This window comes from Betta splendens, chromosome 9 (assembly GCF_900634795.4).
Source record: "Betta splendens chromosome 9, fBetSpl5.4, whole genome shotgun sequence".
In the NCBI taxonomy this organism is placed as follows: Eukaryota; Metazoa; Chordata; class Actinopteri; order Anabantiformes; family Osphronemidae; genus Betta; species Betta splendens.
The window spans coordinates 608991-630340 of NC_040889.2; the positions used below are offsets into that span (position 1 = coordinate 608991).

Here is a 21350-nt window from a genome sequence, read left to right on the forward strand (position 1 = left end):
CAGTGGCTGGACAAAAGGCAAGGCGAGGTGACAAGACTGGGTCATACACGATATCTAGACGAGAGTAATACTGGAATGCTGGCTATGAAAACGCAGACAATCTGGCGACTTGATGTGGCGATGTCTGGAGCTTAAATACACGTAGGTTGATTACAGATGACATACAGGTGAGCCTAACAAGGGCCAAAAGTAAGGCTGGATCTGATCACCATGAATACTGAGCAGGAAGTGGTAACAAAATAAAACCGGAAATGAATAGAAACAGTGACTAAATAACTGAGTTTATGACAACAGCTAACGAGTGTTGATTAAATGCAGCATTTTTCCAACAATGGCTTTAAGAACTAAGTCAGATAAGAATTCAGATAATTCAGTAAAGAACTCTAAATATGGAGCAGGAGGACGGTAAACAATACAATACACAACTGGCTTCTGAGTTTGAGTCTGGGTGAGAAAGGCTCAGAGTGAGGCTCATAAGTTATAACTATGTTTTGGTTTAGGAGTAATTAATAAGTCTGAGTTATAAATTTCTGCTACTCCTGCACTTCTACCTGTACTTGTAGGAACATGATAGTTAATGTAGCTCATTGGAGTCGACTCATTTAAAGTAACATATTCATCCTGCTGTGGCCAGGTTTCATTGAGACAGAACAGATCTATGTGATGGTCACTTATCAAGTCATTTATTAACAAGGATTTAGATGAGAGAGATCTAAAAGTTAATAAACCACACTTTATTAACTTACTGTTACTTTGTTCTGTAAGAGGAACTGTTTTGATGTTTATTAAATTCTGATAAGTCACTCTTTTTTGATTTGTTTGTGACTTGTATAGTTTAGGTGGTCGAGAAGCAGACACAGTCTCTATGCGATAACTAAGACTAAGAGTGGGTGGCGGCTGTAGAGAACGTGTGTCACGAACTGGGTTTTGTTTCTTGTTGTTTCCTTGTCTTATTTTGGTTCCAGGTTCCATTTCCGGTTTTATTTTGGTAGCACTCCCAGTTTCTGTTTCCGTTCCGGCTTTACTTCCTGTTATCAGTTCTGTTCTCCCTAGCTCATTACCCACACCTGTCGGTAATCAGTGAATCACTCACCTGTGTATTTAGTCGGCTCCTGTGTCCCTAGTTCCCTGCCAGATTGTTGTGTTTCTTGAGAGTTCCGAGTTTCGTTCGTGTTTCTTGTGAGTCCCTGAGTTTCCTGAGTGTTCCGTGTTTCCCGTGTTTCGTGTTCTTCGGGTTCTGTTCCGGTTTTGCCTTGTGTATCCTGCCCGACCCTGGACTAACTAACTGACCGTGAGTTTTGCCTGATCCCTGCCTGTATTTTTGCCGTGACCTTTTTGTGTATGACCTGGACCGTCTGACCTTGCCTTGGATAATAAACACGTGTTTAATCACTATCCTGCCTCCGTGCTGTGCATGTGGGTCCGCCGCCTGCCCCAAGCCTGACAGAACAATCTGGCCAAACTTGGACCCAGCCAGCACTCAGCCTCCGGTCAGGTCAGTGACTGCTTTTTCTTGTTTTTTTTTACGGCGAATATCATTCTCCCGAGGAAGTATGGAGTTCACCTGCGCCGAGCTACCCAGCGACCTACGTGTTTATTTTAAAATCCTCGCGGAGGATTACCGACGGGCGATTAACCCGGAGAACCAGCGCAGCGCCGTGGAGGTGGCGATATTGACGCTGGAGGACGATAACAGCGCGTTAGAGCGCCCCAGTGTTCGTCGCCTCTATGAGCGGCTGTGCGCGAAGTACGATGAGTTAAGCGACGCGCTCCGCACCACGCCAGCGCCGGTCGCACCGCCGATGGTTTCGGTTTCCTCCTCCCAGCCCCGTCGGACCGTCGTGTCTGCGCCAACCTGCCCAGCTCCATGGTTGTTCCGCTGGGAGGATTTCCTGCACTCACGCGGTCCCCCGTCTCCAGCCCAGCCGTGCGCTGTTCAGTCTCCAGTCCAGCCGCGCGCTGTTCAGTCTCCAGTCCAGCCGCGCTGTTCAGTCTCCAGCTCAGTCGTGTTTTGCCCAGTCTCCAGCTCAGTCGTGTTTTGCCCAGTCTCCAGCTCAGTCGTGTTTTGCCCAGTCTCCAGCTCAGTCGCGTTTTGCCCAGTCCCCAGTTCAGCCGTGTTTTGCCCAGTCCCCAGTTCAGCCGTGTGTTGCCCAGTCCCCAGTTCAGCCGTGTGTTGCCCAGTCCCCAGTTCAGCCGTGTGTTGCCCAGTCCCCAGTTCAGCCGTGTGTTGCCCAGCCCCCAGTTCAGCCGTGTGTTGCCCAGTCCCCAGTTCAGCCGTGTGTTGCCCAGTCCCCAGTTCAGCCGTGTGTTGCCCAGTCCCCAGTTCAGCCGTGTGTTGCCCAGTCCCCAGTTCAGCCATGCTCCGCTCAGGCTCCAGTCGCCGTTCAGCCTCGCCATGCTCATGCTCTAGTGCAGCCCTGTCATCTCCAGGCCCCAGTCCAGTCGAGCCCAGTCCAGGCCTCAGTCCAGTCGAGCCCAGTCCAGTCGAGCCCAGTCCAGTCGAGCCCAGTCCAGTCGAGCCCAGTTCAGGCCTCAGTCCAGTCGAGCCCAGTCCAGTCGAGCCCAGTTCAGGTCTCAGTGCAGTCGAGCCCAGTCCAGTCGAGCCCAGTTCAGGTCTCAGTCCAGTCGAGCCCAGTCCGGGCTCTAGCCCCGCTCCAGTCGAGCCCAGTCCAGTCGAGCCCAGTCCAGTCGAGCCCAGTCCAGTCGAGCCTAGTCCAGATCCCAGTTCAGTTGAGTCACGTTCAGGCTCCCGTTCAGTCCGGTCACGCTCAGGTCCAGTCGAGTCACGTCCCAGTCCAGTCCAGTCACGCTCAGTCCTTGTCCCAGTCAGAGGGCACCGTCCGTCTGACGACTGTTAGTTCCACCCAATCAGGCCCGACGTCTCCTCCGTCGAGCTCGGCAGCTGTAAGCAGTCATGCCGGCTCCGGAGGGGACGCCGTCCCAGTTCCTGTCGGCCATGTTGCGGCCGTTCCTGTCGGCCATGTTGCGGCCGTTCCTGTCGGCCATGTTGCGGCCGTTCCAGTCCCTGTTCCTGTTCCTGTCGGCCATGTTGAGGCCGTTCCTGTCGGCCAAGTAGAGGTCGTTCCTGTTCCTGTCGGCCAAGTAGAGGTCGTTCCTGTTCCTGTCGGCCAAGTAGAGGTCGTTCCTGTTCCTGTCGGCCAAGTAGAGGTCGTTCCTGTTCCTGTCGGCCATGTTGCGGCCGTTCCTGTCGGCCAAGTTGAGGCCATTCCTGTCGGCCAAGTAGAGGTCGTTCCTGTCGGCCAAGTAGAGGTCGTTCCTGTTCCTGTCGGCCAAGTAGAGGTCGTTCCTGTTCCTGTCGGCCATGTTGCGGCCGTTCCTGTTCCTGTCGGCCATGTTGCGGCCGTTCCTGTTCCTGTCGGCCATGTTGCGGCCGTTCCAGTCCCTGTCGGCCATGTTGCGGCCGTTCCAGTCCCTGTCGGCCATGTTGCGGCCGTTCCAGTCCCTGTCGGCCATGTTGCGACCGTTCCAGTCCCTGTCGGCCATGTTGCGGCCGTTCCAGTCCCTGTCGGCCATGTTGCGGCCGTTCCTGTCCCTGTTCCTGTCCCTGTCGGCCAAGTTGAGGTCGTTCCAGTTCCTGTTCCTGTCCCTGTCGGCCAAGTTGAGGTCGTTCCTGTCCCTGTCGGCCAAGTTGAGGTCGTTCCTGTCCCTGTCGGCCAAGTTGAGGGCGTTCCCGTCGGCCAAGTTGAGGGCGTTCCCGTCGGCCAAGTTGAGGGCGTTCCCGTCGGCCAAGTTGAGGGCGTTCCCGTCGGCCAAGTTGAGGGCGTTCCCGTCGGCCAAGTAGAGGTCGCCCCAGGCCCCGTTCCTGTCGGCCCTGTAGCGGTCGTTCCAGTCCCCGTTCCTGTCGGCCCGAGAGAGGTCGTTCCAGTCCCTGTCACCCTCGGAGCCGCAGCGCCCGCCGGCCTCCAGGAGGAGGCAGCGCCTGCTGCAGTTCCTGCGCACCTCCAGGAGGAGGCCGCGCCAGCTGCAGTTCCTGCGCTCCTCCAGGAGGAGGTCGCGCCAGCCGCAGTTCCTGCGCACCTCCAGGAGGAGGTCGCGCCAGCCGCAGTTCCCGTCGCAGCTCCAGCCGCACCTGCATCGGTTCCTGGCGGCCCGGCTCCGGCCGCACCTGCATCGGTTCCTGGCGGTCCGGCTCCGGCCGCACCTGCATCGGTTCCTGGCGGCCCGGCTCCGGCCGCACCTGCATCGGTTCCTGGCGGTCCGGCCCCGGCCGCACCTGCATCTGTTTCTCGTCGCGGTGGTCCAAGGAGGACGCCGCTGGTTCCCGTGTCTCGTCGCGGTGGTCCAAGGAGGACGCCGCTGGTTCCCGTGTCTCGTCGCGGTGGTCCAAGGAGGACGCCGCTGGTTCCCGTGTCTCGTCGCGGTGGTCCAAGGAGGACGCCGCTGGTTCCCGTGTCTCGTCGCGGTGGTCCAAGGAGGACGCCGCTGGTTCCTGCCTCGTCCCTGTCTCGGCTGCCGGACTGGTGGCCTCGCCCTCGGCGCCTCCTGCTACCTGGATGGCGCTGCCTCCTGCGGCGACGCCCGCCTCGACTCCTCAGTCTCTTGGACCAGCGTCCACCTGGAGGGCGTTGCCATGCGGGGTGGTCCCCGGGGACATCGGCCCAGCTCAAGGGCACTAAGAGGGCCACCCTGGCTCAGCGGCGGCTGAGCAGGATCTCGCCGCGCCTTCACCCTCCGTGAAGGAATCCCTGATCTTCGTGTCTTCCCCGTTCGTGGACTTATGTGGACTCTTGTTTTGGCCCTCCTCCGGTCCTCCCTCCACCCACCCTGCTCGTGTGCCTTGAGGGGTAGGGATTCGGTCCCTCCGCCTGGGACCACCCTCCGCCCGCCCTGGTTTGGGGGGGGGGCCTCTGTAGGCGCCGTGGAAGGCGCTATAGGGGGGGGGGTACTGTCACGATCTGGGTTTTGTTTCTTGTTGTTTCCTTGTCTTATTTTGGTTCCAGGTTCCATTTCCGGTTTTATTTTGGTAGCACTCCCAGTTTCTGTTTCCGTTCCGGCTTTACTTCCTGTTATCAGTTCTGTTCTCCCTAGCTCATTACCCACACCTGTCGGTAATCAGTGAATCACTCACCTGTGTATTTAGTCGGCTCCTGTGTCCCTAGTTCCCTGCCAGATTGTCGTGTTTCTTGAGAGTTCCGAGTTTCGTTCGTGTTTCCTGTGAGTCCCTGAGTTTCCTGAGTGTTCCGTGTTTCCCGTGTTTCGTGTTCTTCGGGTTCTATTCCGGTTTTGCCTTGTGTATCCTGCCCGACCCTGGACTAACTAACTGACCGTGAGTTTTGCCTGATCCCTGCCTGTATTTTTGCCGTGACCTTTTTGTGTATGACCTGGACCGTCTGACCTTGCCTTGGATAATAAACCCGTGTTTAATCACTATCCTGCCTCCGTGCTGTGCATGTGGGTCCGCCGCCTGCCCCAAGCCTGACAACGTGCAGAGAGACGTGTAAGACTGTGACTCTGCGTCCTGGGCTCCACTCTGAGTTGTCACGGAGTGGGGAGGCTAAGCAACATGGCCATGTTACTAGAAAGCAGAGAGGCTCCGTTCAACGTGGGATGGACGCCGTCTCTTCTAATCAGCCCAGGTTTTCCCCAAAAAGTGCTCCAATTAGCCACAAAGCCCACATCGTTTGCAGAACACCACCTAATCTATTAAGTCTTTGTGGAATTTATCTGGACGATCGTGAAATAGTAAGAAAAAGCTCCACAGTTTGAAATCAAATATTAGCATGTTAGTGGTTCAACATACTTCTGATGATAGTTCAGTAACTGCGGTTGGATTGTGTCTTGTTCGCTCCATCAAATTTCTGTCAACTCAAAATTGATACAAACACTGTGAACAGGAAACTACAACTGTCTGACAACATCAGGAAGATGACATATGTGGAGAAGGATCATTCATATCCTGATCATCCAGACAGTAAATTGTGTTTTCATTGGAACAGTGTTCAGATGTAAAGGAAGGTTATCGGTTTCCATTGAAAGATGAACCATTTTTTATTAATGGTTAGACATGATGAAACAAAGCAGAGACAGAGAATAAAGGCAATAATGAGCCATTAGAGACTCAGTAGAAACACACTCAGCAGCAGCATTAAAGACCAGGATGATGACGGCCACTGCCTCTAATACAACATGACCATTTGATATGGAACCTTCATCTTCATGTTCAGTGCTCCACTTAAGGCAAATGTCTGATTTGTTAGAAAATTCATTTGAAGCCTCAGGAACTTTTCACTGAGCTGAAACCAGTAAACGCAGATTGTTCATTGGTCAAGGAGGCAGCATCTAAACATGAGTTTAGTTTATCTGAGAGAGAAAAACTACTCACACATGGGGTGTCGATGTAAAAGGAGCACTTATAACTAGTTTTCTCACATTTAACTAAATCACACATGTTTTCTCACATTTAGTTAAATGTGCAAAAGTCTAAATGTAAATGTTAAATGTAAATGTTAAAAGTTCGCCGAGTGTAAACTGAATATTCATGAATGTGCAAGTAGACTCCACCCCTACGTTCAAACAGCGCTGGTCTCAGATCAGAGACGCGAACTCAAACACCTCAAACAGTGCGCGCAAACCCCGCCCACATCTGATCTGGAAACTTTTGTTTTTAGCCTGGACATAACTTCGGCTAGCTAGTAAGGTTAGCTAACTAATTCTCCACCGACGCCACAGAAATATTCTATTTAAACCTACTTAACTCCCCAATAATGGTGTTTACAACAGAGCAGCAGTTTGAAGCGGAGCCTCAGCCCGCACACCTGCCGTTACAGCCCGTTCAATCTCCGCTAACTGGAGGGAGTCGGAGCTGGCGGCCATGATGGCTTCAACTTCAGGTTTTTCTCCAGTATTTTCGTGCACCGATCCATAGTCAGATGTGGGCGGAGCTATGCGTACTGTTTGACGTGTTTGAGTCCACGTCACTGATCTAGGATAATAAGGGGTGGAGTCTACTTAAATATTCAGTTCGATCATTTAACATTTACATTTAACATTTAGCTTTAAAATTTACATTTAGATTTAACATTTACATTTAGACTTTTGCACATTTTAACTAAATGTGAGAAAACATGTGTCATTTAGTTAAATGTGAGAAAACTAGTTATAGGTGCTCCATTTACATTCGGCACTCCATACTCACACGTCACATGTCACAGCTGAACTATGGTAAGTTTTGAAAGATACTGATTCGAAATTGAATTGAATTGAATATGCAATACCATCGTTCAGTTTGAAACGCATTTGGCAATTCAATACCCAGTTTCATTAATAAATGTTTAAATAAAAACTTAATCAATTGCATTTTGTATTATCATGTTTTTGTAGTCTTTATTCAAATAGCAATTATAATGGGAAAAATACTGCCTTTGTGCATTTCTTATCCAACACAGTCATGATGTGCTCTGTGACTGGTTAGGTTCAACACTGAACATTCTTACACAAACAACAAATCTCTTGTGCCCTGTCGTACATCAAGTCTAAACATCTGATGAGGCCTAAAGGTGATGGGGAAACAGGGCAGTGTGGGGGTGGTGAGTGTGAAACATTGGAGCATCTGGTATTATTATGCCCTTTATATAGTCAACAATGAAAGAAAATGACTGATTTTTTGACATTGCAGAACACTAAGACAGAGTTAAAGAAGTTTTATTCGTTTTATTTGGGCTAGGGGTGTGGGTTGTCAGAAGTAGAGCAGGTTTTTTTTGTTTTCTTGAGACGGGAGAATATAGTTTTTTTTCTTTCGGAAAAAGGTATATAGCCATAGGCAAGCATGGTAGGTGGCAGTAGTGCGCAAATTATAGGCCGCAAGCTGCCATTAAAACAAATAATAAGAAGAAGAACAAGCGGAAAAACAAGCGGAAAAACGAAGCCTTCTGCGACATCTGGTGTCTTTTTTCCGTCATTTTAGAGGTTCGCTCAAAGAGCTGCTGGATTTTGATCAGGACATAAATGGATCATTACAGACTCGAAGTGAAAGAAGAAGACGTGGATGCTTATCAAGACCAGAACAAAAGCGATACGGAGCAGCAGGGTCTGAGTTTAACTAAGCAGGACCGGTCCACTAACACAGTAAAGGAGGAGCAACAGGACGTGTCCACTCACCCAATAAAAGAGGAGCAGCAGGAGCCAGGTTTAACCGAACAGGAGCGGTCCACTAGCAGAATAAAGGAAGAGCAGCCGGACCTCGATCACGCTGCTCCCACAGATCAACAGGTAAGTGCTGGTTCTAGTTTTGATAAATTTAACTGGAGACCGACTTCCGAATGCCGCACTGGTTTCCCGTAGTTACGGCAGATGCTTGAAGCAGGGAAAGGCGAGTTAGCTGTCCTCGTCGATAACTTGACAAGGTTTTGGCGTGTTCAGTTTTACAAGGACTGAATAAGTCTGCTGAATATATTGTCATATCTACTTGAATATTCACGATTACTACGATTACCACTATATCCTTATCTACCTGTGAATTAATAGCAAAATTTAGAATATGTCCATATACATTATATTAAATCAACCTGTATTGTGTTATAAGTGTTTGAAAATGAATGGATGGATGGGTGAAATTTACTGTGTATGTTTGGAAATATTCACAAACTCCTTTATTCTAAAACTTGGCTTTGAAGCCACACATCCAGTCCACATCCAGCTGCTGACCTTAAGGTTTCAGCTGCAACTTCTAACAATGGATTAATTATTATTATTAATTTTTCAATTATTCGTTTTTAAATTGAATCAGATAAAAATTACCAAATTAATTAATAACATTATTTGATGGTTTGCTTATTAGAAATCCCATATCATTTTTTAAACAAAGTTTTGATTTTAACTCTTTAAATCTCAAGCAAAACACAAAATCCTTCAATATGCAAAATATGAATAAACAAAGCAAGCATTGTTTCAATATGAAGATGTGCACCAGCTCTAGCCAACCTGACTGTGGGAGAACACCCATCAAGCCACGGGAGACCATGTAAACTCCAGAGAGACTCCTGGGCTCTTCTGTCTCTGAGGCAACAGTGAGAACCACCAAAAACCATGCTGTCATATTTTAACGCTGCTGCATTTAGTGTCTGCACCATTTTAAATTGCGCTGTTCTGTGGTGACGCCATTCATCACTATGAAGTGAACGAGATGATGCGCTACCAGCTAACAATCATGGCAGAACAAATTAAATAACAAACAAACTTTTAAAGGGCTCATATCATGCAAAATCCACTTTTTAGACATTTTGGAGCATCCCTATGACTCTATGGGTCACATACACACACTGAGCACGGTAGAAATGCATTTCCTGCTTTTTTCACATTTTGAAAACGTAAATTTTCTCATCCAATGGAGAGAGATATCTACTGTTCTGAGGCCGTTCCCCAGGTTTCGTCATACTGGTTGAAAGTTCTCCCTGCAAATCCTGAACCACCACCCCCACAATGATCCCGAACCAAAACTGGACTTCCGCCATTTCCCCCTCTCACTCACCGTGAACAGACGAGCACGGCAGCGCCTAAGTCCTCCCATAGAAATAGGTTCTTAGGTGTTCTAACCAACACCAAAGTCTATTCACTTTACCAAGGGATCAACAAGTGAGGATTTGTGGGTCACTTTTATTTTTAACGGACCGGTGCCAGAAACACTGCCTCAGCATTTATACGTATGTGCATTTCAAACAAGGGTGCGTACAATGCTGGATTTGTTTCACGGCTCCTGTTGGAAAAAAAAGGACCTATTCCTAAAGTCCATCCACTCACTGCAGTAAGTACATGCTTGATATTTATAATGTTTTAAAATGTTAGTTTGTCTGTTTAAAATGTAGTAACCTATGTGTGAGGCAAGTTACTAGCTAGCTATGCTAACGGCTACAGCCAGTCGACCGAGCCTTTGTCCCCTTCAAATGTGCTCATGTGGGCTCCTGCAGCCACACACCTGTGTGGAGAAAAGCTAATGACTAACGGCATCGAGCGGGTACAGGCAGGGAGCGGTGGGTCTAGCGTCTGTCCTTTTTCTGTAATCGCATACACCTGCGGGGAACAGCTGATCGTTATCGCCCTTCCAGCGGCGACAGACAGGAAGCGGTGGATCTAGCTCGCTGTAGTAAGTTTGTGCTTGATACTTGTGAAGTCTTAATAAGTTAGTTGGTCTTTTTAAAATGTGGTAACCCACATGTGAGACAAGCTAATCGCTAGCGTTGCTAACATCTACAGCGAGTCAACCCAGCCTTTGTCCCTTTTAAAATGTGCTACTCTGAGTTGGCGCAATCACACACCTGTGTGGGGAACAGCTAATAGCTATGGGCCTTCGATCGGCGACAGGCAGGGAGCGGTAGATCAAGTTCTTGTCCTGTTGACGTGCTGCCGCTCCTGTTTGTGTGTTGCGTTAGCCGTTAGCATGCCTTTAGGCCTTTGCACTTTAGAGCTACAGCTGGTCGATCGCTACAAAAAGAACCTGCAGATGAACGCGGTTATGTTTATTACCCCGTACTGTGTCACAGCCTAAATCAACTTGTGATTTGGGGTTATGTCATTGTTCTATCAAATTCTAACATGATTAGTTGGAATGATTACTGTGTTGTGTTTCAAGCTTAGTTGCTAATTAGTCACATCTCTACAATACCTGCTGCTTATCTGGTCAGTTACCTATAGCTTGTACCATAGCCATTATATTTGTAGGACCAATACAATTTACAGTAAATGTAACAGTCTTTTCTATACTGTAGGAGGGCAAATCCTAGTTGCCCACATGCAAGGAGGCTGTCAAACAGAGAAATCACTGCAGACTGTTGGTACACAGACATCTGCTGCCCAGCTCAGGATTGAAGGTTTGTAAGTTTGTATGTACCAACAGTAAGATAGGTAATAGAAAATTTTAATTGGTATATACTGTTTAGATTTTATATTTGAATTGTAACAACTGTTTATCTGTTGTTTTAGGCCTGTCCTCTTGTTTGGTTTAATTTTTTGTCTGGTATTGTGTGTTCTTACATTAGAGAAGGTTTTGACCTACATAATAATGAACATTTCACTAATCTACAATTCTGATTGCAGTACCTTTTGTTTTGATGAGGTGATGGTGAGGACAGCCACAGCTTCCATCTGGTAGAGGACTGCTTCCGCTCAGTCTTCCAAATAGTGATGAGAACAAGGATCACCACATCTCCCTGTTTACCCTACTTTCATGCATTTCGTCTGCAGGGCCCTGCAAAAGCTTCTGACCTCAAACCCCCAGACTTCTTAATTAACTCAGTAACCTATACATTGCACATTGGAGTGTGAAGGTAACAGTCTGTTCTAGCTTTGGAGTAGTGGTGTATTTTTTTGGTTTACAATAAAGTTGGCTTTAACTATTATGTATTTCACTAAACTCTGTTTCTGAAGGTAAAACACTTTTATTTAGGAAATCATAGTATTGAAATTACATGTTTTTCTCTTTCTAATATGGTAAGCTATGAAGTTGAAGCGGCCATAAATAAAAAGCATATAAATTATATATAAATAAAATAAAAAAATTCTTAATGAGTGTTGCACTCACGAAAAACACATTTTTACTCAAATGGTAAAGGAGTTATTCCACAGATGGTCTACATCAATCATACTATGAGTATTTTAGTGTTTTATCCATCAGGAAACTGCCTTCATCTACAACCCAAGCATGAAGAGATGGCAACTCAGATTCTTCACCCCAGGAATCCTCAGCACCAGCTCACTAGCCTCTGTAGACTAGATACCTGTAACAACTTCAGATACAGAGACATATTACTGTCAGATTTATCAAGAATGACAAAAAACATAATTAAAAGCAGTAAAAATACGTTAGGTCAATATATAATTTGAACCAATGCTTTTTGTTCCCAGGAAGGTCATGCAGTGATTGCTCTAAATATTAATGCACATTTTTTAAATAAAATTGTCAGAGCAGCAGCACAAGTAAGACAAAAACAGTGAAATGTGTAAATGTAAAATGTATTTATATTATTTCAGCTATGCTCTCAAACCTATTTATTTGAATAATGTAAGCTAAAGTAGTGTTCTCTATTAACGAGAGTTAGCATACGCATTAGCAACCGCTAGTCGCTTTGCAAATTACATAAATCAATTAAATTAAAGTAAATGCGACATTACCAATGAGACACATCTTGCATCAGCCGAAATGTGGCGACTTCAACAGCCTCCTCTTCAGCTTCAGGGTCAGATTCGGGATCGTAGACGTATGGTTCTACTACGCTACGAACCAGCTGGCTGGCTAATGTCGTGCAGTCCTGTAGTGGGTCTTCTTCTGTGGAGAATTGCGGTGGATTGCATTCTCAATGTCGCACTACTGCCACCTATTGTATCCTAACCGTGCGGTGGCTCGTATCCATGAAGCCAATTTAAAAAAAAAAAATAAAAAAAAAAAAAAACAACAACTAAAAAGGTATGCGCTTCCGCACAGAGGCGTTGCGAGCAGCTTCGCTTGCGATACGCCCAGAAAACACAGCGTTTGCTGATGGGGAGTGAGAACCACATATTGACAGGGGCAGTGTGGACGATCTAAAGGGATGAAAATTTACAGAGACCTTACTGAGACATTAAAGTCTAATATTTTTTAGAATGAAAAGTATGATATGACTCCTTTAACACAGCAGCACCAAATGAAGAGACTTCACGTGACAGACAGAACTTAAGAATGAATGTACCGCTGCTACATTCATTCTTAAGTTCTGTGTTTCATTCTTACGTTCTGCTGTGCCGCTGTAGTATTTACAAACCACAAGTTAAACTTTGTATGACTTGCAGGTTAACGTTGTTTTTGTTTGATATTCAATGCTCATTTGAAGAAATGAGGGTGCATTTCTCCTGCTGCCACTTGGTTTGTTTTCTCTGGCCTTTCACTAGCGGCTGCATTATTTTGCCAATGCGCTGCGCCGTAAAATGACCAGCATTTTAATATGACCAGCAAATCATATTAATTTCCATCATTGATATTATCGATTCCTCGATTCATTGTTGCAGCCCTAGTTTCAGCCACAGGGATATCCAGAGGGAGCTGCAGGCTGGTCGTGTATATGCCAGTGGACCCTGAGCCTAGCCAGCTGTGTGGGACGCAGTCATCCATACGTCGGCAAGGAATCAAGTTCGCATACAATGACTGATTGGGGTGACATTGAAGCGCAATCTGCTGCGTGACCCAGTTTACCTGATGTAATCAGAGCTATCGATTGGACACGTCGCTATAAAAGCACCATCACAGGATGAAACGAGTCAACAGGAAACCTTTTTATTTCATCAGTGTACAAATAATCAGTGATAACATTGTAGCAAGGTGCCTGGATTAATGATGATCCATTCATTTGAACAGGTTTGAAGCTGATACCAGATCGGTGGTGTCTTGGTCAGTAAATAATTTAATAGCCTAATATTAATTCTTGTTGCACACAGAACCTCTGTGCCCCTAATTATCATTCTTTCTTTAGCGTCAACACTAGTCGCAGGATTAATGTAGACTTTCCTATTAGTTGCTGAACAGTATCGGGGTCAGTTTGTATTCTCCTCACCTCCGCCTGTTTTAGTGACACTTTGGTGGTTTTGTTTCACGCTTACCTTTATGTCAGACCACTTTCATTTGTTTATTTACACTACTGTGCAGAACCCGTAGCATTGACACCTGCACACATGGTCCAACTCTGTACGGTGCAGGACTTATTTGAATGAACTAACATATTTATATAGGGGCGTGTCACGGGAGGAGTCTCCTACTCATTCATCTGCGCTCAATTCTACGTTGATTGAGATACACAAAGGAAACGTGTGTATTTGTACTTGGTACATCTGTACTTACGCAGTTTTTAGATAAGTAGGAAATCTATGAAAGTTCGAATTAGTAGGGATGTGTCGTTTTCTAAACGTTTTGTTCTATATAAACTAATATTTTATACGACTCGGGAGGAACAAGTCCTCTTAGTGAATGATTCGTTAATTTTTATGCAGTACCTTCTCTCGCCACATAGCAGCAGCTGCTTAGGCTCAGTCAGCAGGACAGGAAATAGAAATTATTTTTTCATGACTCTCTCAACTGAGCCTCCTTCCTCAGGAATTCATTGTTTTGTCAAGACCGCTCCAACTCTGGGATTCCTACGTATCCTTCTGGTTCGTTTTTTTTTTTCATTCTTTTGTCACGTGACAGCTGTAGATCAATGAAGGACATCTGATAGCTGACATTCATTTATTTGCCACCTGACATACCTTATTTATTTATTGGCTCACAATTAATTTGTGGTTTTTGTTTCTTAGATTCGTGTGTGTGTGTGTGTGTGTGTGTGTGTGTGTGTGTGTGTGTGTGTGTGTGTGTGTGTGTGTGTGTGTGTGTGTGTGTGTGTGTGTGTGTGTGTGTGTGTGTGTGTGTGTGTGTGTGTGTGTGTGTGTGTGTGTGTGTGTGTGTGTATAATGTAAAGTGTGTTTGTAAATCGATACTTTTTTCAGCCACCAAGCCACCTTGTGAATTTTGTCTTCTGCATTTAACCCATCCCCTGGGGAAGCAGCGGGCTGCCATGCAAAGTGCCTGGGGAGCTACTGTGGCTCAGTGACAGATCTTTGGTTTGGGGAGTATGGCTTGCATGGCAGCGCACTGCTCCCCCAGGGAGTGGGTTTAATGCAGTAAACAAATTTCGTTGTTACAACTATTAACCAAGATGGCGCCGCAGATGGCAGCCACGGCTCTCCGCTCTTCAGGACCCTCTACGTTTTTAGTGTTTTTACTTTATGTCTTTCAGCCACTCACGGCCTCATGGATAACCTACTCCAGAGAGGCACTCCTCAGCAAAGAACACTCGTCTCCTGGAACTTTTCCTACAGTTTTCCGACAGTTTTTACAGTTTTCTCTGAGGCGCAGCAGCTGTCTATCAGATCTTCATGAAGCGCAGACGAGGGATGCGTGTGGGTGCGCTCGTCAGACTAAGACAGCGGGGCTCGCATACAACTTCTACAACTTCCCGGCTTCCAGCTGCTCCGTTTGGACATCATCATGAAGTGTCATGGAGCTTTCCGGGAAAACACGGGGAGGCGGAACCTGCTTCTATATTAACGAAGGTTGGTGTACAGACGTGGAGTCCTTTTGTGTCAACTGCCGTCCCTTTTATTTACAGCGGGAGTTTGCCTCGTTTGTTCTGGTCAGCGTTTACATCTCACCTCAGGCCTGTTTAACAACAGCTTTATAGAACCTGTCTGACCACATAACAGACGTGTAAAAGGAAAATCCAGACTCCCTGCTCATCATCACAGGTGACAAAGCGAAACTGAGCCAGGAACTTCCTAGATGCAGGCTGCATGTGAAGTGTCCCACCAGAGACATGAACACACTGGACCACTGCTACACTGTGTTAAAGGACTCCTACCGCTCTGTCTATGCAGCACTGGGCCTCTCTGATCACTGTCTGCTTCACCTCATCCCGACTTACAGGCAGAAATCGAGAACCTGTAAACCTGTGGTCAGAACGGTGAAAAGGTGAACGGAGGAGTCCAAACTGGAGTTGCAGGGCTGCTTTGACTCCACTGACTGGGAGGTTTTTGAAGCCGCATTGAGAGACATCCATGAGCTCACTGACACTGTGACATCTTACATTAGCTTTTGTGAGGACATGTGTGTACAGACAAAAGTGTACGCACATTCAACAACTACAAGCCATGGTTCACACCGGACTTAATAAAGCTGTGCCAGGCAAAGGAAGAAGCCTACAGAAGTGGTGACCGGTTCCTGTACAGGCAGGCCAGTAACAGGATGACAAAGGAGGTGAAGGCAGCTAAACGGAGATATGGTGAAAGGCTGCAGAACAGTTTATCAATAAACAACCCTGCGTCAGTCTGGAGAGGCCTGCAACACATCACTAGCTACAGGAAACCATCGCCACACCCTGAGGCCAGCAAAGGCCTGGCAGACAACCTTAACAGCTTCTATTGCCGGTTTGAAAAGAAACACTCACATGGTTCACACCCCTCAGCCACACCATAGGCTCACCTACACCCCTCAACATTCACACCCTCCTGTCACCAGACCCCCTACCTGCACTGAAGATTCTTGAAGAAGATGTCAGCCAACTACTTCAAAGAAAGAACACCAGAAAGGCTCCAGGATGTGTCGGTGTTTCCCCAACCTGCCTCAGAGTCTGTGCTGACCAGCTGGCACCAATCGTCACTCAGATCTTCAACCAGTCTCTGGAGTTTTCTACAGTGCCCAACTGCTTCAGACAGTCCACCATCACCAGCCTGAATGACTACAGACCTGTCGCCCTGATGTCTGTGGTCATGAAGACATTTGAGAGGCTGGTACTGAGACATCTAAAGGACCTCACAGACCCCCTGCTGGACCCCCTGCAGTTCGCGTACAGGAAAAACAGGTCAGCGGATTACGCCAGGATCCTGTTTGTGGACTTCAGCTCATACCACAAAACAATGAATTAAAACAACAAGAACAACAAGAACAAATCACGTTTTAGAGACAATAAATGAACCATGTAAACCTTTTAGGGATTTTGCATGATACTTTTTGCTTTAAATGTCTCACTAATTGCCAAAATTAGATTTACTTTCATTTGTTTTCTACCTTTTTCACATAAAAGACTGTTTTGTTCCTTTTTGTTGTTCATCTTTCACAGCTCAGACTCTGTGGAAAGCAACATATACTACAGTTCTTTTGAGATTTGTTCATTTGGATCCTTTGTCATGTGAGCGCTACCAAGTGATTCTCGCTTTTTAACAACAATGGCTGGGAAGACGCAGGAAATAAGTCATTTTATTGTGGTGTGTATTTGCTTTCCTAGGTTTTAAAATGGGTTTTAATTGCTTGTGGCATTTTGTGTATTATAACTTGTCCGATGAAGCATGCTTTATCGTCTAAAGTGTACAGTATGTTTTGAGAACTGCAACTACTTTTTAAAAAAACACAAGAGGGCTACAGCGCCACCAGCTCTAAAAGACTGAATGACTCAAATGAGTTAAAGATCCAAGTCAGTTAAAAGAATTGAACTTCCCGTTTCTACAAATTAGCCATCATGGTTTCATCACAGTTCTACTTACTACATCACAAAATACTGCCACAGCAAATATATATTATATTATTATATATATTATATACAATTTTGGCTTAGAATACAACACATTCCCCAATTACTACACCATTGTTCCTTCACAGTTCTATTTAGTACTTCATAGACGACTACTACTGCAGGTAATATGATTCACCTTGTGACAAATAAGGCAGTGGCAGGTACCAGCCATAGCTTCTTCTGTTTTATCACAGCTGTTGAAATGCAGACATTTGTTTATTATTTGGTTAATAGGTTCTGATGAGGCTCAGGTCCTTTTAATGTCTGCAGCACCTCCCACTCCCTACACAGTGTGCTGGCTGGACAAAGAAGCTCCTTCAGCTAGAGGCTAATAAGTATTAGGTGACCACAGAACACCACCAGAGATCTTTTCTATCAGTGGCCTTCAGTCCGTCCAATTCAGAACTGACAACATTCTGCTTCCCAGTCTGATGCTATACTCACTTGGCTACCAAAGGAATAATTCCATAGCATTAGACTTTTTATGAAGTTGGAATTTGGACATTTTTAATTTTACTCCATTTTATGACCAGAGGTTTGATCATTAATTTATCTCTTTTGAATTTTGAGGGGACAGGAAAAGTTTAGTTATACAATAACTTTAAATTGTATCAGTGTCAGCAGTGTCATGCGTATTTTTTAAAAATCTTTTCATATGACAAAATATAATAGAATATTTGCCAAAATGTAAGGGGTGTACTCATTCTGTGAGATACTGTACTGTGTGTTTGTTCTAGTGCATTGTTTTAGTGCAGGCAGTGTTTCTGTTCTTGAACAAAACAAGTCTGTGATGAGTGTCCACTGTACAGGAGCTTTCATGATTGTTTGGTCTAGTTTATGTCCCTTTTCAGTAAACAAGTAAAGTATTTGGCTCCACTGGACTCAAGATAGTGATCTCATCCCATACATCTGGGGAACAATGGCTTTTACAGCAGTTACCAGCAGGACCTGGAATTAGAAACAAATGGGCTCAGAAGCGGCAGCTTGAATGGATGTTTTCTAAGCTGTGCTAACAGACCAGTCCTGCAGCATCACTGCTGCTTCCTTTGTTTTTTTTAGATTAGATTCAACTTTATTGTCATTACACATGTACAAGTACAGTGCAATGAAATGGCATTTAGGTCTAACCAGAAGTGCTATAAGCAGTACATCCAGGATATAGATATGTGCTGTAAAAAATATGGATGGTATTTATGTATAGAATGGACTTAACTATAATCAAAAAATTTATATTATTTAAACATAGATTAGCATTTATGCAGGGGTATGCAGATATATATGAACATATAATAATATAATATAAATGTGGCTATTAACTATAATCAGAAATGAACAAGTAAATAAAGATATATATTGTTTGCTAAAGTAATCAGAAATATGCAGGTAGATATGAATATGATATACTGTTGCTTTTTACTATAATTACTATATTATTACCTTAACAAAGGGCAGGAAAGAAAACAGACCGTAGGCAGGGTGACAGGAGACCTTAAGAATACGCGTCCTTGCAGAGCACTTTAGAGATAATAAAGACTACTTTCGAACTCAGGTTTTGACAGCTCTAGGTCAAAGGTCACTTGATCTTTTCACCGTTGAACTTGCCATGTCAGAGTGCACTTGATCTTTAACCCCGACTGTTAAAGTGCACTTGAACTTTAACACCGAATGTCAAAGTGTACCCCCGAGAGTCAAAGGTCCGCCGAACTTTAATCCACTGTGTTAAAGGGCAATGTGATCGTCAGAACGCCATTATGTATGCAGATATATTATATATATGAACCACCGGTGCTTTCTGTGTATCCTCCTTTAGGCTGTGCTCTCTGTATCACTGGGGTGTCGCATTCCTCTTCATGTGTATTTGAGTTCACAGGCCTGCGGTGGCCTGGCATCCTTCTACAGTCCTCCTTCCCCCCCGTCTGGGGTTATGCGTCAAGTTGGCCTGTGTTGTTTTAGAAAGAGCAGATTTTGAAACAATTGCATTTGTAGTATTAGAGTGTGCTGTTTTTGTACAACAACGTCCACAACTTGCAAAGCATATACCCTTGCATCGTTGATAGTCCTCTGTGTTGTTGGTCAGAGGAGTCCTCTCGGTCTGCAGTCATACAGCATTTTTGACACGCACACACACACACACACACACACACACACACACACACACACACACGTGCCCCGTTATAGGGGGGAAGAGATCATTCTCATTCAACTCAACTCAGCTCAACAAACAATTCAATTCAATTCAATTCAATTTTATTTATATAGCGCCAAATCACAACAAAGTTATTTCAAGGCACTTTACAAAGTAAAAAACGCGAGGATTCCATGGCGTGGTACACCCTAGTTTCCGGCGGGGCGTTTAATTTTAAAGCAGAGGCGAAGCGCTACTGCCAAAATGACACAGAGATTCTCATGAAAGCGTGCTTTGCACTTAGAGAGTGTTTTGTGAACGTGACGGCTCTAGACCCCTTCAAGCAAGCAACCATCGCCTCTGCGTGTATGTTTGTTTTCAGAACATGTTTTCTTAAAGAAAACACTCTCGCCATTCCCTGTCCGTACGACTAAAAGTATAGGTGCAAGCGCTTTTCAAACGCTTGTGTGCAGTGGTTAGAATGGGTGATGTTCAGAGACGGAGTGTTTATCCAGCACGCTCTAAATGGAGGTGAACGGAGCTTTGGACGCTTGCGGGTGGACGGCTAATGTGAGTCAGGCAGGGTGAAGGTCGCGTATGAATTTGTGGGCTGCTTCTACCACGGCTGCTTGGAGTGTTTCACAGGCAGCCGCGTTCATGCCTTAACGGGGAAAACTTTTGAAAGAATGCACTTTGAGACGCAGGAGAGATTGACAGAGTTGAGGTCAGAGTATGGGGTCCGTGTGATTACCATGAAGGAGCACAACTGGGATCTGCTGAAAAAGTCGTACCAGGGTGTGAAAGCGTTCCTGAAAGCCTACAAGGCCCCTGAGCCTCTAGCCCCACGCGATGCTCTGTATGCGGGGCGCACATGCCCCGTGACGCTGAGATACTCTGCGGGAGAAGATGAGGTTGTGAGATACGTTGATTTTACATCCCTGTATCCTTACGTCAACTACACGTGTCCTTATCCTCTGGGACAACCGGAGATCATATTCAGAGATTTCCAGCCGCTGGAATCTTACTTAGGGCTCATTAAGGCGACGTTGAATCCTCCCCGCGGCCTTTTTTTCCCTGTGCTTCCTTACAGAGACGACCAAGGGCGCGTAGTGTTTACTCTATGCAGAAGTTGTGCTGAGCTGAACCGTCAGGACGGCCCCTGTGACCACAGCGACGCGGAGCGCGCTCTGACAGGAGTCTGGCCTTCCCCCGAGATTCTGAAAGCGCTGGAGAAGGGTTACAGTGTAGCGGAGGTCATAGAAGTGTGGCATTTCAAAGAGCAGAGTACCTCTCTCTTTAAAGAATACATCTCAACCTTTCACAAGGGGAAGCAGGAAGCCAGCGGCTATCCTGCGGATGCTACGGATGCAGAGGGCAGGCAAAAATACATCGATGACTATGCCAAAAATCAGGGAATCCTCTTGGATCCGGCGAATATTGTGTTAAACCCTGTTAAAAGACAAGTAGCAAAATTATGCCTAAACAGTTTTTGGGGGAAGCTGAGTCAGAGGTGTAATTTAGTTCAGACTGAAATAGTGGAAAGGCCTCTCCACAGGACCTAAAAGCTACGGGTATCAGACGCGAGAAGGCAGAGTGACGGTTAAAGTCAAGGGCATTACACAGACGACAGAGTGTTGTAAGAGCATCAATTTTGATTGTTAAAAACCTGGTGGAGAACTATATTGAAACGGGCAAGAGCGTACATTGCCCGCGACAAAAAGACCTTTGATTTAAAAAACGTCTCGGTCGACAAGGCATTTAGAGTGGTGTTTACAAGCGCCGACTGCTTCCTGGAGGGTCCAGCGTGCCTTTTGGTTATTAGTGCCAGGAGGTGGAGGAGGGATTTGTCCCGGGCTTGAAAGCCCCGTTCTCCTGCCTTATAGCGGGGCTTAGTGGCGCGGGTAAAACGTTTTTTGTGAAAAGTTTTTTGGAGAATTGTAAACATGTAACTGATAATGTGCCTGATAACATTGTGTGGATATATACGTCTTTTCAACCCATGTACGAGGAATTGCGGAGGATGAATAAAGGAATAAAATTTGTGGAAGGACTGCTTGATTCTTTCAACGACGAGACGCTGTTTCCGCGAGGGCAGAGTCATTTAATCATTTTGGACGATGTGTTGTTTCAAGCTCTGGAGCACCCTG

General features: G+C 45.9%; 2 protein-coding genes across 5 annotated transcripts in view; both read left to right on the forward strand.

The window, feature by feature from the left end:
- The window catches only part of LOC129604569 (uncharacterized), a 239458-nt gene that overhangs the window by 192643 nt on the left and 25465 nt on the right, over window positions 1-21350 (forward strand). The gene's annotated exons all lie outside the window — the stretch shown is intronic.
- The window catches only part of LOC114850794 (zinc finger protein OZF-like), a 46885-nt gene continuing 33025 nt past the window's right edge, over window positions 7491-21350 (forward strand). Inside the window, exons 1-2 of one of the 3 annotated variants that reach the window (XM_029142386.2) lie at window positions 8090-8229; window positions 14751-15066. In XM_029142386.2, coding sequence (XP_028998219.2) covers window positions 14890-15066 — 177 coding nt within the window. In that variant the 5' untranslated portion in view covers window positions 8090-8229; window positions 14751-14889. Of the gene's footprint in view, window positions 8230-14750; window positions 15067-21350 lie in introns of all 3 variants that reach the window. The other 2 variants (XM_055511485.1, XM_055511486.1) reach the window with 2 other exon arrangements.